A 13,504-nucleotide genomic window follows, 5' to 3' on the forward strand; every position below is an offset into this window, starting at 1 on the left:
CACAGCCCCACCGTGTGGAGCTGGGGGGTGGTCTCCAGTTCTCTTCGAGCCCAGGGCCGAGACACTGCCCATTGCACTAACCAGTTTTCCGTGCCTCCGTCCCATGTATACATTAGAGTTTTCGCATCCTCTATGATTTGTGTGTGTGCGTTGCGTCCTTAAAGTGCTTCTATTTAAAAACTTTGAGCATTTTGCCTGAATATTCCTATTAGTATTGTTATTTCTTTGATTTTTTTTTCCCCAAAGAAGTGTTGTGGAAAAGTTTAGTAAATCTTAATTTCAGAAATGTTTATTCTTATTGACTTAGTGGTACTTAATGTGTAGTGTGTGAAATTATTTGTAAGAGGACCAAATGGTAGATATGATCAACATGGGCACACTCACCGTCTCTGTGCTCTCACTGGCTGGTATGTGGAAATTTCACAGGCAGATTAAAGAACACCTCTTTTTTAACCTATACTTGGGATGTTATTTTTTAGGTGTGTGGTTTTTTTTTGTTTGTTTGTTTGTTTTTTTAAGGGATAACAACAGATTTGCAGTTTTCTTGAGCGTAGTATTATGTCATCATAGAGTAGATCAACGCAAAATACAAAAATACATATATTGAGTGAAAACACTGTGCCAGGTAATCGATAGGACAAAAATAGCTGATTATTGCTGTCATGAAATTTATAACTGAATATAGTATATATTGTTAATATTATGGGTCACAACCTTTCTGGTGGTCCCAAAAAGGACTGGGAATAAAAAAAAGGAAATCTATAATCTTAGAGTGGATCTTTTATAGTAAGTATAAGTGTTGTATCTTTTGTGTATACTGGATTGTGAAGTAAAATGGATTAATTACAGGTTACAATCAATTGGGACGCCTGGGTGGCTCAGTTGGTTAAGCCGCTGCCTTTGGCTCAGGTCATGATCCCAGGGTCCTGGGATTGAGTCCCGCATCGGGCTCCTTGCTCAGCAGGGAGTCTGCTTCTCTCTCCATCTCTGCCTGCCTCTCTGCCTGCTTGTGTGTGCGCTCTCTCTCTCGCTCGCTCGCTCTCCCTGACAAATAAATAAATAAATAAATAAAATCATTTAAAAAATACAGGTTACAATGAAAAAAGTTTGAGAAACGCAGTAGGTTAGCTTCTGCACGTCAGGTGTTAATTTTTTAAATCTTCAGAGTTCTGGTTAAAATCCTGCAGCATTCATTCGTTTAGCACAGTTCAGTTCAAAGTTGACCTTGACCTCCTTGTGGTTGGTGAGTTGAGCATGGTATCCAGGACTCTTAAGTATGGAACATTTCTCCTTCTAACTGTTGAACTCCTCCCCACTTGGAGATATGCATTCTTTTTTCACACTGGAGAATTGGGCTTTCTATTAGAAATATTTTTACATTCCCAATTTCAAAAAATGTAGTGTTTTCCATGATATTTTCCACTTGAACTCTGAGGCAACTCTCTTGAGGTAGCAGGCAGGTAAGAGGTCCTGACCTGTTTGTAAGGTAGGAGTTTCACCGGGGTTAAGTGACCGGTCTGGTGTTCTGCAGCCTGACCTCCAAGCCATCTGACTGAAGTGGGGGATGCTAAGAACACTCTGCTCTTACCTTTCTGGAGAAGAGGGTTCAAAACCAGGCCTTACTTCTTCAAAACACGTGCTTGTACAGCTGGCTTGCCTGCCACTTGATGTCCCCATTGCAGGAGCCTGTAGACTAGCGTGGTGAGGTGTCCCTAGAGTGTCCTGGGCCCCGCCATTTTGAGGGAAGGCCGGGACTGCCTTGCCTGGCGGGCTGCTCCTGTTTGGACAACAGGACACCTTCACGCTTGTTTTTACTCTGTCTTCCAGTCCCACCTCATGGGTTTTTCTTTCAGTAGGTAACATTTGTATTTGTTTCTTTCCTAGTCCAAAGAATCCTCATCGGTGCTTAGCTGTGACATCTCTGTGGATGACAAATACATTGTCACTGGCTCTGGGGATAAGAAGGCCACGGTTTATGAAGTTATTTATTAAGGACAAATCTTCATGCGAACTGGACCCCTTCTCCTTGTAGCACTTTGTTCTATCATCCTTTTCCCCCCGCATCTAAAACCAAGGATTTCAGATACTCATTGCAGTTGTGGAGTTTAATCCCATCTCTTACCCCGCTTCCTCCCTTGCTATTGAATTGTGAATACTCATTAAGAACCTGTGATACCAAATCTTCAGCTCTCTACTTGGAAGAACATGGAATTACCATACTTAACAGTGACGGAATCTTTAATTATGTATTATATCTGTAATATATTTATTTTGTTTAAAGAAGGCTTTCTAACTTTGACTGAATAAAGCTGTCTGCTCCTGCATTGATAATGAAGATGCGTTGTATTTGATACCCCTCCCCCCCTTTTTTTGGCAAAGGAGGGGAAAGGAAGGTTTAACCTAATTGATGAAAAATGTCACTAAATGTAGACTAAGGACTGTATAGAGATGTGAAATGTATAATTACATATGGAAGCAATATGTTGCTGTGTTGTTAGATTTTTTTTGTTGTTTTCTACTTATTTTAAATGTTTGGAAATTTGAACAATTAGAACATGACAGGCCACGTCGTATTCATTTGAGTCTATCTGGACAACTTTAACCAATATATCTATAGCTTTAGATTCTATTTGATAAAAGTAATTGGACTTTTTTTTTCTTTTTTGACTTGTTGACAAGTGTCTTTGTACTAAGTTTTTAATTCCTTTTTTAATGTATTATAGACAGATGAACAAATTAAATTTGGCCTAAAGAGAGAACTTAATCCCTTCTGGATATTTTTGCCACGTTTCTTTGCAAAGGGAGATGTATACCTTTGGGCAGTTTTGTCATTACGAGAAATTACAGGCTATTTTTTGGCATGTTCCTTGGGAACTGCGCGGATTCAGGGGAGGAGTCTTCCTGCTGTGCAAGTCAAGTCTTTGACAAAATGAGGACAGCAGAGGAGACTTGCAAGGACCTTCCTCTGTAAACCAGAAAGAATGGACTCTCACCTGGGATGAGGACTTGCTTTCTTTACCTCCGGTTCTTTCCCTGTCTTAGTTGGATGTCCCTGAAATGGACACAGGCTGTGCCATTGTGCCGGAAACATTGTGTTATCTTTTATGTTGTTGTTGTTGCTGTTCAACTATGATATGTGACTCTTTTTTTTTTTTATTATTTTTTTGTTTGAATGCTTTAAAAATCTTTTTAAGTCTGTGGATCTGCTGATGTACAGTGCCTTTGCTGCTATGGATCAAAATCAAGAGAACTGTGTAGATAAACTTTATTGTGTAAGTAGAAAATTACTTAATTTCATACTAGAAACGGATGGATGCTGCAAGTTGAAATGGACTGTCCATTGACGTTCCTAATGTGGTAGCAGAAAAAAAATGGTGTCTTAAGTGCTTAGTGTTTGATGTCATTAACAGTTTCGTAAAACTCTACGGTGTAGAAAGATTTTGATACTAAACTGTGCATTGTACATAGTTCTAATGCATCGTATTGACCACCAGTACTTCTATAATGGTAGATTGTTTGTGCATTCAGACTTTTAAGCATTAAACATAAATAACTTCTAGTATGCTTATTTCTAATTCTTTGTTTGGCTGGCTTTCATTTTTGTCCGACTGTGCCACTCCCATATACTAAAAATTACTAGCTTCATTCAAGGGAATTGGTGTTAAAGTCACATGGGCTTCGTTATTATTGCGTTTTTAGTTTTGTTTTTATTTTCATTTGACAGGAACTAGAAGGGAGAGCAGATGGAGGTTAGCAAGGACAGGTTGTACCAAACATTGACCGAGTGCCTCTTCGGTTTGTAAAACGACTGTCTGTCAGAAAGTCGTCACGTTACTCAAGTGCTTTAGGGCTGCACTGTTCAGTGTGGTTGCCCTAGCTGTTTGTGGCTATTTAAATTTAACTCTACTAAAATTAGTTTTAAAAAAATAGGTTTATTAGTCACACTCACTGCATTTCAAGTATTCAGTAGCTGCATATGGCTAATGGCTACCATATTGGATGACTCAAATTTATAGAACACATCCAGCATCACAGAAAGTTCCATGGGAGCAGTGCTGCCTTAAAATAGGCTTCTACACACCGCTTCTCGCCATTTGGGTTTGGGAAGCATGTCAAGTGGAATACCCTGGAGTTGTTGAAAGCAAGAAGCCCATTGGGCTGCTGCTGGTGGGGTGTGTGAAGATTGAGTCTAAGAAGGTGCTTAAAGAATTCTAAATACCCAAGACTTGAAAATCTGTCATTTTGAAGGATCCACCCAGTAGAAAGAAGGCTGGGGGTGGGGGCTGTGGTCTGAAGTGTGCTCAGTGCTCAGCTATAAGACACACTAACTCTTTAGCATTGACTTTTCAGCGGTGTGCACCAGTGGGGTTGGAAGCTGCACTTCATGTGTGAGTACTGTGAATGCTACTACTTCAGATGATAACATTTTAAAGGATTCTTAACTCAGTATCTGTGCATCCTTACTAAAATGTCTTTAAAGGTATAGGGATTTGAGTTTAAAACAATCGTTTGGTATAAAGAATATGACACTGGCACCATGTTTATATCTCCAGAGGGAGAATGTGCCTGCTTTAGGGAGATGGAATTCCCCATTGGTACCTGGTGGTCAGGTCTCTTTAGGAAGATCCAACATTGGCCGTTGAGATGAATGTGTATATAGACCTAGCCTTTTAAAATTAATGGGCATCAATTTCCTCTCATTGCCAAGGTCTTATCAGATTAGATTTTTATGTCTTTGATATAAATCCCAGACCTAGATTGATCTACACAAAAATCTTGATGTTGTAATTATAACTCGGTTTACGATAGTTTTTGCTCCAAGTATGGTCTCTCAGAGTCAAGAACAACAAAGATAGGAATCAACCGGAATTAGAGTTGACTTGGTTCCAGTCAAAGAACACTGGTGTATGACTGGAAGAGTGACTCACATAGAACTACCAAGAAGTACAAACTCAGATTGAGGAAGCCATCAAGACTTTCCTAAGAGAAGCAGATAAAATGTAGAGTGACCAACTCCAAGGTCTTTCAAGTGTTTACAGATACACACCTCCCTGGGGCCAGGATATAGCAGGGTGGTTTCTTGTCTAACTAGCTGCAAGAGGTCCAGCCTTGTCTTGGAGGGTGTATGCTAAAACAACTGTAACCCTTTAACACCTACCATGGGTAGGAATTAATGCAGCCATGAGATAAAAAACCATCTTGTAGCCACGAAATTCTGTGACCTTACAGCCAAAAGCAGGGGAGATTGTTAGAAGTTAGAAGGCAGCATTCTGGAGAGAGATGGAGTACACACATGAACAGCTAGACCATCAGTGATACCCTCAACTACCAACTGGGCTGTTTGCTTCCTCAGTCCAGACGATCTCAGCAGAGCTGTATCACCTGGAAACAAAACGTCCAACTTGAATATTTGTCATTTGGTATTTTTGGCAGTTGTAAGGAAATTTGTACTGGAATTCCTTGCCCAGCATCAAGAAATTATAAAGATGTAGGTACCAAAAAAAAAAAATAAATAAGCCTTCATGTTCTTGGAGGCTCGTTTGCATAGCTATCTAGCTCCTGGGCAACCTGTAGAGTGGCGTTCAACAGTGACCTCTGGGTCCTGCCGACCCTCACCAGTAGAAGCAGCGCCTCACAACCAGCCTGTTTTTCTGAGCTAATTGTGTTTATTTGCCTGTCAATTCCAGCTTTGACTCAGAGCTGACAATGGAAATGTTTTCGCTCCATTTTGGTAACCTGAGCACATCAGGAAACCTCTCATGTATCACACTTTTTAACAACAGTGCCACCATAATGGTAGGAACTCTCGTTCATTATAAGCCACTATCAACATCTTATTTTAGTTTGGTTTGGGTTTTTGGCAGCAGTGACAGAATCTTTTGGGTCCCAGATAGGAATTAGCGAGGGGATTGGTCTCTGGTTCACCTCTCCCCAGGGAAGGAAATTCCCTGCTGGGATCTTAGGTGTTTGGCCTGTAGGGAAGGAGAATTCCTGCGGGGCTGCCTTTAGTCTGGAAGAAAATAAAAAATAGAAGTGTTTTCACAAAAAATTGCCCTGTTTGGTCTCACAGCAGTATAGACAGGCTGAGTGCCAGAATACTGAATTTACACAAAAGCGCACGTGGGATTAGAGAAGAAAATCAATTACCCAAATCCTTATCTCCCAAGGGGGACAAGCTGATCTGAACCCCAAGGTTCCAGACTTGGGGGCTGGATTTCTGTGCCATCTGCCCAGCGTGGCAGATTTGGGAGTGTTATGGATACCCACCTTGCTGCTCTCTGCTCCTCAGTTTCCTACAAGCTACCTGACTTGGGAATTCATCAGAAACTTTTGAGAACTTAATCACATATCATCTTTTGAGTTCCTATAATGTGTCTACTGTGGACTGTGGTACATACAAGGCAAAAGCCCACTTGTGGCCATGTAGACTTACCCAAGCGGGACCCTGGGCATCTTACTGCCTCCCCAATTCAAGTGACATCATGGCTTAATGAGAACATTCATAACTAACAAGCTTTATGTTATTTTGGAAGAAGACTTAAATTCACTTAAATGTCATACTTTAATTGACTTGAGCCCAACAAAACTAACACACACCAGAAGGTATTTGTGAGCTATTAAGATTTTGAGAATTTAGGCACTAAGTGTTTGGACTCTAGGTGTTCAAACTAATACCCAAGTGGTTTTTAGGGGCCTAGCATTTTCCTACAGAGACCTCATAAGTAGGGCTAGTTGGCCATTTCCAAACCTAGTAGGTATCTCCATAGCTGCTTCCAAAAAAATAGAACCAGAGGTAGTATCCTGGCCATACCTTGTGTCATGTGGCAGAAAGTATGAGTTGAGCTGGACATTTTGTTCTCCCAGGAGTCTGGGAGGAAGCAGGAGAATGAGTCATGGTGAGATCTTAGTCAAGGAGCCTGCTGCTGCTCTTGGGCTCATGAAGGCTCCAGCAGAGAAGACTAAGGCAGAGCATGTGCCTTTCCTCTTTATAAAGACAGAAAGAGGCACCAGCAGGAGCCATCATCAGAGATGGAGTGAGACCCCTGGACCGCCATGCATCAAGCAGAAGAGATTTCCTGAGGACAACTTGCTGTTATTTGAAGCACTTCAGTCGGACACCTCATTGCCTAAAGAGTTGAGAGCTTAAACACTATCCATCTCAACATCTATGAAGTCAGCTTTCAGCATCGTGATTCTAACGTAGAGAACTCTGGTGTGACTGAGAACAAAGCACGTTCCCCCAAAAGCCTGTTAGCCTTTTCCAGGGGAATGAAAACAAGTGTCTGGAGTGATTGAAGAAATCATCAGTTAAACTTCGTTCTCAAGTCTCCTTCAGATATTAATAGCCCCTTTTGTTTTTCCTCCAAGTAGACAATCACTGTTAATGAAATGTGATTTCAGGGTTTATGGCTGAGTCAGGAAATTCAACGTTGAGTTAAAACACTGACGATCAGTCAACCCCACCGCACCTACATCTTTAGGCCTCAGCATTTTTGTGGAACAAGAACAGCCTTCTGGGCACAAACTGGTTGTGAAGGTTACTCTGAGGACAAAAGCCGTGGTTTATAGACATTTATTCCTGAGCTGTGGTCTTAAAAATAAAGCATAATAAATAAAGCACCCCTAATGAGAATTGTAGTGGTGGCTCAAGTTGCTTAAAAGTGAAGGACGTGGTGTGAATCCCTCAAGGGCATGCTTGCTTTCATGTTAAGGGGCTTGGCTGAGGTGGTTGGTCTGGGCCTACCTGGCTATGCTGACACCCCCCCGCCCATTCCCCCAACTCCAGGCCATGTGGGTGGCTTTGAGCCAGGAGTACCAAATGAAATTGTGTTCAACTGCTTCAGACTTTTGGCAGACAGCGTTTACTTGAATATGTACTTCACTTGCTGAAGATCTGTTTTCATATGAGTTCCAGAGAACAGCGTTATGGAATCTTTTCATACTGATTGCGATTAGGTTTGCTAAAGTCGTGTGAGCTTGTAACCGCAGGGATGGAGAAGATAAGGCAAGTTGGTGTTTGAGCTTATATAGATTTACTTTACCTCCCACACTCCTGTCTGGACCCCAAAACCCCCCAACAAAGGCACTTCCATCTGTGGATAGATGCCTACCCATTGTTTTTGAGGGTGGAATACAAGTGAGAGACTTCTTTTCCTGCCACCTCACTGACATTGCTCTACCAATTTTATCTTTTTAAGAATTTCCCCATTTTTTGCTGTGAATGATTTTATGGCATCATGATTTACTTCAGTCGGCCAACTTTTTCAGAAAATGAAAAAGTCTATGTTGTTTAATTTTCCAAATGACCCTGCCTCTCAGAATCATCCTATCAGGAGCACCTGGGTGGCTCAGTGGGTTAAAGCCTCTGCCTTGGGCTCAGGTCATGATCCCAGGGTCCTGGGATCGAGCCCCGCATCAGGCTCCCTGCTTGGCAGGGAGCCTGCTTCCTTTCCTCTCTCTCTGCCTGCCTCTCTGCCTACTTGTGATCTCTGTCAAATAAATAAATAAAATCTTAAAACACACACACACACACACATCATATCAGAAAGATCATATAATTGCCTTTCTCTGATTCACTTATTTCACTTAGCACAATACCCACTAGTTCCATCCACATCATTGCAAATGGCAAGATTTTGGGGGTTTTGATGGCTGCATAGTATTCCATTGTGTGTGTGTGTGTGTGTGTGTGTGTGTGTGTGTGTGTGTATACATACCACATCTTTATCCTTTCTTCTGTTGATGGACATTTAGGTTCTTCCCAGAGTTTGGCTATTGTGGACATCACTGCTATAAATCTTCGGGTTCATGTGCCCCTTCAGATCACTACATTTGTATCTTTACAGTAAATACCCAGTAGTGTGATTGTTGGGTCATATGGTAGCTCTATTTTTAACTTTTCGAGGAACCTCCATACTGTTTTCCAGAGTGGCTGCACCAGCTTGCATTCCCACCAATAGTGTAGGAGGGTTCCCCTTTTTCTGCATCCTCTCCAATATCTGTAGTTTCCTGACTTAATTTTAGCCATTCTGACTGGTGTGAGGTAGTATCTCACTGTGGTTTTGATTTACATTTTCCTGATGCCGAGTGATGTTGAGCACATTATCAGGTGTCTGTTGGCCATTTAGATGTCATCTTTGCAGAAATGTCTATTCATGTCTTCTGCCCATTTCTTGATTGGATTCTTTGTTCTTTGGGTGTTGAGTTGGATAAGTTCTTTATAGATTTTGGATACTAGCTCTTTATCTGATATGTCATTTGCAAGTATCTTCTCCCATTCTGTTGGTTGTGTTTTGGTTTTCTTAACTGATTTCTTTGCTATGCAAAAGCTTTTGATCTTGATGAAGTCCCAATAGTTCATTTTTGCCCTTGCTTCCCTTGCCTTTGGCGATGTTTCTAGGAAGGAGTTGCTGTGGCTGAGGTTGAAGAGGTTGCTGCCTGTGTTCTACTCAAGGATTTGGATGGATTCCTGTCTCACACTGAGGTCTTTCATCCATTCAGAGTTTATTTTTTTGTGTGTGGTATGAAGAAATGGTCCAGTTTCATTCTTCTGCATGTGGCTGTCCAACTTTCCCAACACCATTTGTTGAAGAGACTGTGTTTTTTCCACTGGACATTCTTTCCTGCCTTGTCGAATATGAGTTGGCCATAGAGTTGAGTGTCCATTTCTGGGCTCTCTATTCTATTCCATTGATCTATGTATCTGTTTTTGTGCCAGTCCCATTCTGTCTTGATGATGACAGCTTTGTAATAGAGCTTGAAGTCTGGGATTGTGATGCCACCAACTTTGGTTTTCTTTTTCAACATTCCTGTGGCTATTATGGGTCTTTTCTGGTTCCATATAAAGTTTAGGATAATTTGTTCCAGTTCTTTGAAAAAAAATTGATGGAATTTTGATACGGATTTCCTTAAATGTGTAGATTGTTTTGGGTAGCATCAACATTTTCACAATATTTGTTCTTCTAATCCATGAGCAGGGAACATTTCTCCATTTCTTTATGTCTACCACAATTTCTTTCATGAGTACTTTATAGTTTTCTGAGTTTAGATTCTTTGCCTCTTTGGTTAGGTTTATTCCTAGGTATCTTACGGTTTTGGGTGCTGTGGTAAAAAATCGACTCCTTAATTTCTCTTTGGTCTTGCTCTTAGTGTATAGAAATGCAACTGAAGGGACGCCTGGGTGGCTCAGTTGGTTAAGCAGCTGCCTTGGGCTCAGGTCATGATCCCAGCGTCCTGGGATCGAGTCCCACATCGGGCTCCTTGCTCAGCAGGGAGCCTGCTTCTCCCTCTGCCTCTGCCTGCCATTCTGTCTGCCTGTGCTCGCTCTCTCTCCCTCTCTCTCTGACAAATAAATAAAATCTTAAAAAAAAAAAAAAAAAGAAAAGAAATGCAACTGATTTCTGTGCATTGATTTTATAGCCTGACACTTTACTGAATTCCTGTATGAGAGCTAGCAGTTTTGGAGTGGAGTCTTTGGGTTTTCCACATATAGTATCATACCATCTGCAAAAAGTGAGAGTTTGACTTCTCCTTTGCTGATTCGGATGCCTTTTATTTCTTTTTGTTATCTCATTGCTGAGGCTAGTACTTCTAGTACTGTGTTGAATAGCAGTGGTGATAGTGGACAGCCCTGCTGTGTTCCTGACCTTAGGGGAAAAGCTCTCAGTTTTTTCCTGTTGAGAATGATACTCGCTGTTGGCTTTTCATAGATGGCTTTGAGGATATTGAGGTACATACCTTCTATCCCTACACTGTGAAGAGTTTTGATCAAGAAAGGATGCTGTACTTTGTCAAATGCTTTTTCAGCATCTATTGAGAGTATCATATGTTTTTTGTTCTTTCTCTTCTTAATGTATTACATTGATTTGTAGATGTTGAACCAACTTTGAAGTCCAGGAATAAATTCCACTTGGTCATGGTGAATAATCCTTTTAATGTACTGTTGTATCTTATTGTCTAGTACTTTGGTGAGAATTTTTGCCTCCATGTTCATCAAGGATATTGGTCTGTAATTCTCCTTTTTGATGGGGTCTTTGGTTTTGGAATCAAGGTAATGCTAGCCTCACAAAATGAGATTGGGAGTTTTCCTTCCATTTCTATTTTTTGGTACAGTTTCAGAATAGGTATTAATTCTTCTTTAAATGTTTGGTAGAATTCCCCTGGGAAGCCACCTGGCCCTGGGCTCTTGTTTTTGGGAGATTCCTGATGACTGCTTCAATCTCCTTACTGGTTATGGGTCTGTTCAGGTTTTCTGTTTCTTCCTGGTTTAGTTTTGGTAGTTTATATGTCTCTAGGAATGCATCCATTTCTTCCAGATTGTCAAATTTGCTGGTGTATAGTTGCTCATAATAGGTTTTTATAATTGTTTGTATTTCTTTGGTGTTGGTTGTGATCTCTCATCTTTAATACATGGTTTTATTAATTTAGGTCCTTTCTCTTTTCCTTTCAATAAGTCTGGCCAGGGGTTTATCAATCTTATTTATTCTTTCCAAGAACCAGCTCCTAGGTTCATTGATTTGTTCTACTGTTCTTCTGGTTTCTAGTTCATTGATTTCTGCTCTGATCTTTATTATTTCTCTTCTCCTGCAGGGCTTAGGCTTTCTTTTCTGTTCTTTCTCTAGCTCCTTTAGGTGTAGGGTTAGATTGCATTCTTGAGAACTTTCTTGTTTTTTTTTTTTTCCCCAAAGATTTTATTTATTTATTTGACACAGAGAGAGAGATCACAAGTAGGCAGAGAGGCAGGCAGAGAGAGAGGGGGAAGCAGGCTCCTCACTGAGCAGAGAGCCCAATGCGGGGCTCAATCCCAGGACCCTGAGATCATGACCTGAGCCAAAGGCAGAGGCTTTAACCCACTGAGCAACCCAGGTGCTCCCCTTTCTTATTTCTTGAGAAAGGCTTGTATTGCTATATACTTTCCTCTTCTGACCGCCTTTTCTGTGTCCCAAAGATTTTGAACAGTTGTGTTTTCATTTTGTTTCCATGAAATTTTTTTAATTCTTTAATTTCCTCATTGACCCATTCATTCATTCTTTAGTAGAGGAAAAGTAGAGGAAAGTTGGAAGGAACTCAACATGGAGTTCTTTCCAGCTTTCCTCTTGTGGTTGAGTTCTAGTTTCAAAGCACTGTGGTCTGAAAATATGCAGGAAATGATCCCAGTCTTTTAGTACCTGTTGAGTCCTGATTTGTGACCTAGGATGTGATCTGTTCTGGAGCATGTTCCATGTGCACTAGAGAAGAATATGTATTCTGTTGTTTGGGATAGAATATTCTGAATATATCTGTGATGTCCATCTGGTCCGAGGTGTCATTTAAAGCCTTTATTTCCTTGTTGATCTTAGATGATCTGTCCATTTCAGTGAGGGAGGTGTTAATGTACCATACTATTATTGTAGTATTGTAGATGTGTTTCTTTGATTTTGTTATTGATTGGTTTATATAATTGGCTGGTCCCATGTTAGGGGCATAGATATTTAAAATCGTTAGATCTTCTTGCTGGACAGATCTTTTAAGTATGCTATAGTGTCCTTCCTCATCTCTTATTATAGTCTTTGGCTTAAGATCTAATTTATCTGATAGAAGGATTGCCATACCAGCGTTCTTTATATATCTATTAGCATAGGAAATTGTTTTCCACCCCTCACTTCAAATCTGGAGGTCTCTTTGGGTCTAAAATGAGTTTTTTGCAGACAGTATATTGATGGGTCTTGATTTTTTTTTTATCCATTCTGATACCCTGAGTCTTTTGATTGGGGCATTTAGCCCATTTACATTCAGGGTAACTATTGAAAGATATTAATTTAGTGCCACTGTATTGCTTGTAAGGTGATTGTTACTGTATATTGTCTTTGTTCCTTTCTTGTTGTTACTTTTAGGCTCTCCCTTTGCTTAGAGGCCCCTTTTCAATCTTTCCTGTAGGGCTGGTTTGGTGTTTGTAAATTCCTTTATTTTTTGTTTGTCCTGGAAGCTTTTTATCTCCCTATTTTCAATGAAGCCTAGCTGGATATAGTATTCTTGGCTGCATGTTTTTCTCGTTTAGTGTTCAGAATATATCCTGCCAGTCCTTTATGGCCTGCCAGGTTTCTGTGGATAGGTCCACTGCCAATCTAATATTTCTACCATTGTGTGTTACAGACCTCTTGTCCTGAGGTGCTTTCCGGATTTTCTTTTTGTCACTGAGACTTGTAAGTTTTAAATTAGATGACAGGGTGTGGACCTCTCCTTATTGTTTTAGAGGGAGATTCTCTGTGCCTCCTGGATTTGGATGCTTGTTCCCTTTGCCATATTAGGGAAATTCTCTATTGTAATTCACTCCAATATACCTTCTGCCCCTCTCTCTCTTCTTCTTCTGGGATCCCAATTATTCTAATATTATCTCATCTTATGGGATCACTTCTCTCTCGAATTCTCCCCTCATGGTCCAGTAGTTGTTTATCTCTCTTCTTCTCAGCGTCTTTATCCTCCATCATTTGGTCTTCTGTATCACTAATTCTCTCTTCTACCTCAT

At 40.7% G+C, this 13,504-nt stretch overlaps 1 protein-coding gene across 13 annotated transcripts in view; it reads left to right on the forward strand.

Moving 5' to 3' along the window:
- The window catches only part of TLE4 (TLE family member 4, transcriptional corepressor), a 143,929-nt gene extending 140,369 nt beyond the window's left edge, over window positions 1-3,560 (forward strand). For all 13 annotated transcript variants that reach the window (XM_047699616.1, XM_047699618.1, XM_047699612.1 and 10 more), the window contains one exon: window positions 1,885-3,560. In XM_047699616.1, coding sequence (XP_047555572.1) covers window positions 1,885-1,992 — 108 coding nt within the window. In that variant the 3' untranslated portion in view covers window positions 1,993-3,560. The remainder of the gene's footprint in view (window positions 1-1,884) is intronic.
- The last annotated feature ends 9,944 nt before the right edge of the window (window positions 3,561-13,504 follow it).

This window comes from Lutra lutra, chromosome 13, assembly GCF_902655055.1.
Source record: "Lutra lutra chromosome 13, mLutLut1.2, whole genome shotgun sequence".
Taxonomy (NCBI): domain Eukaryota; kingdom Metazoa; phylum Chordata; class Mammalia; order Carnivora; family Mustelidae; genus Lutra; species Lutra lutra.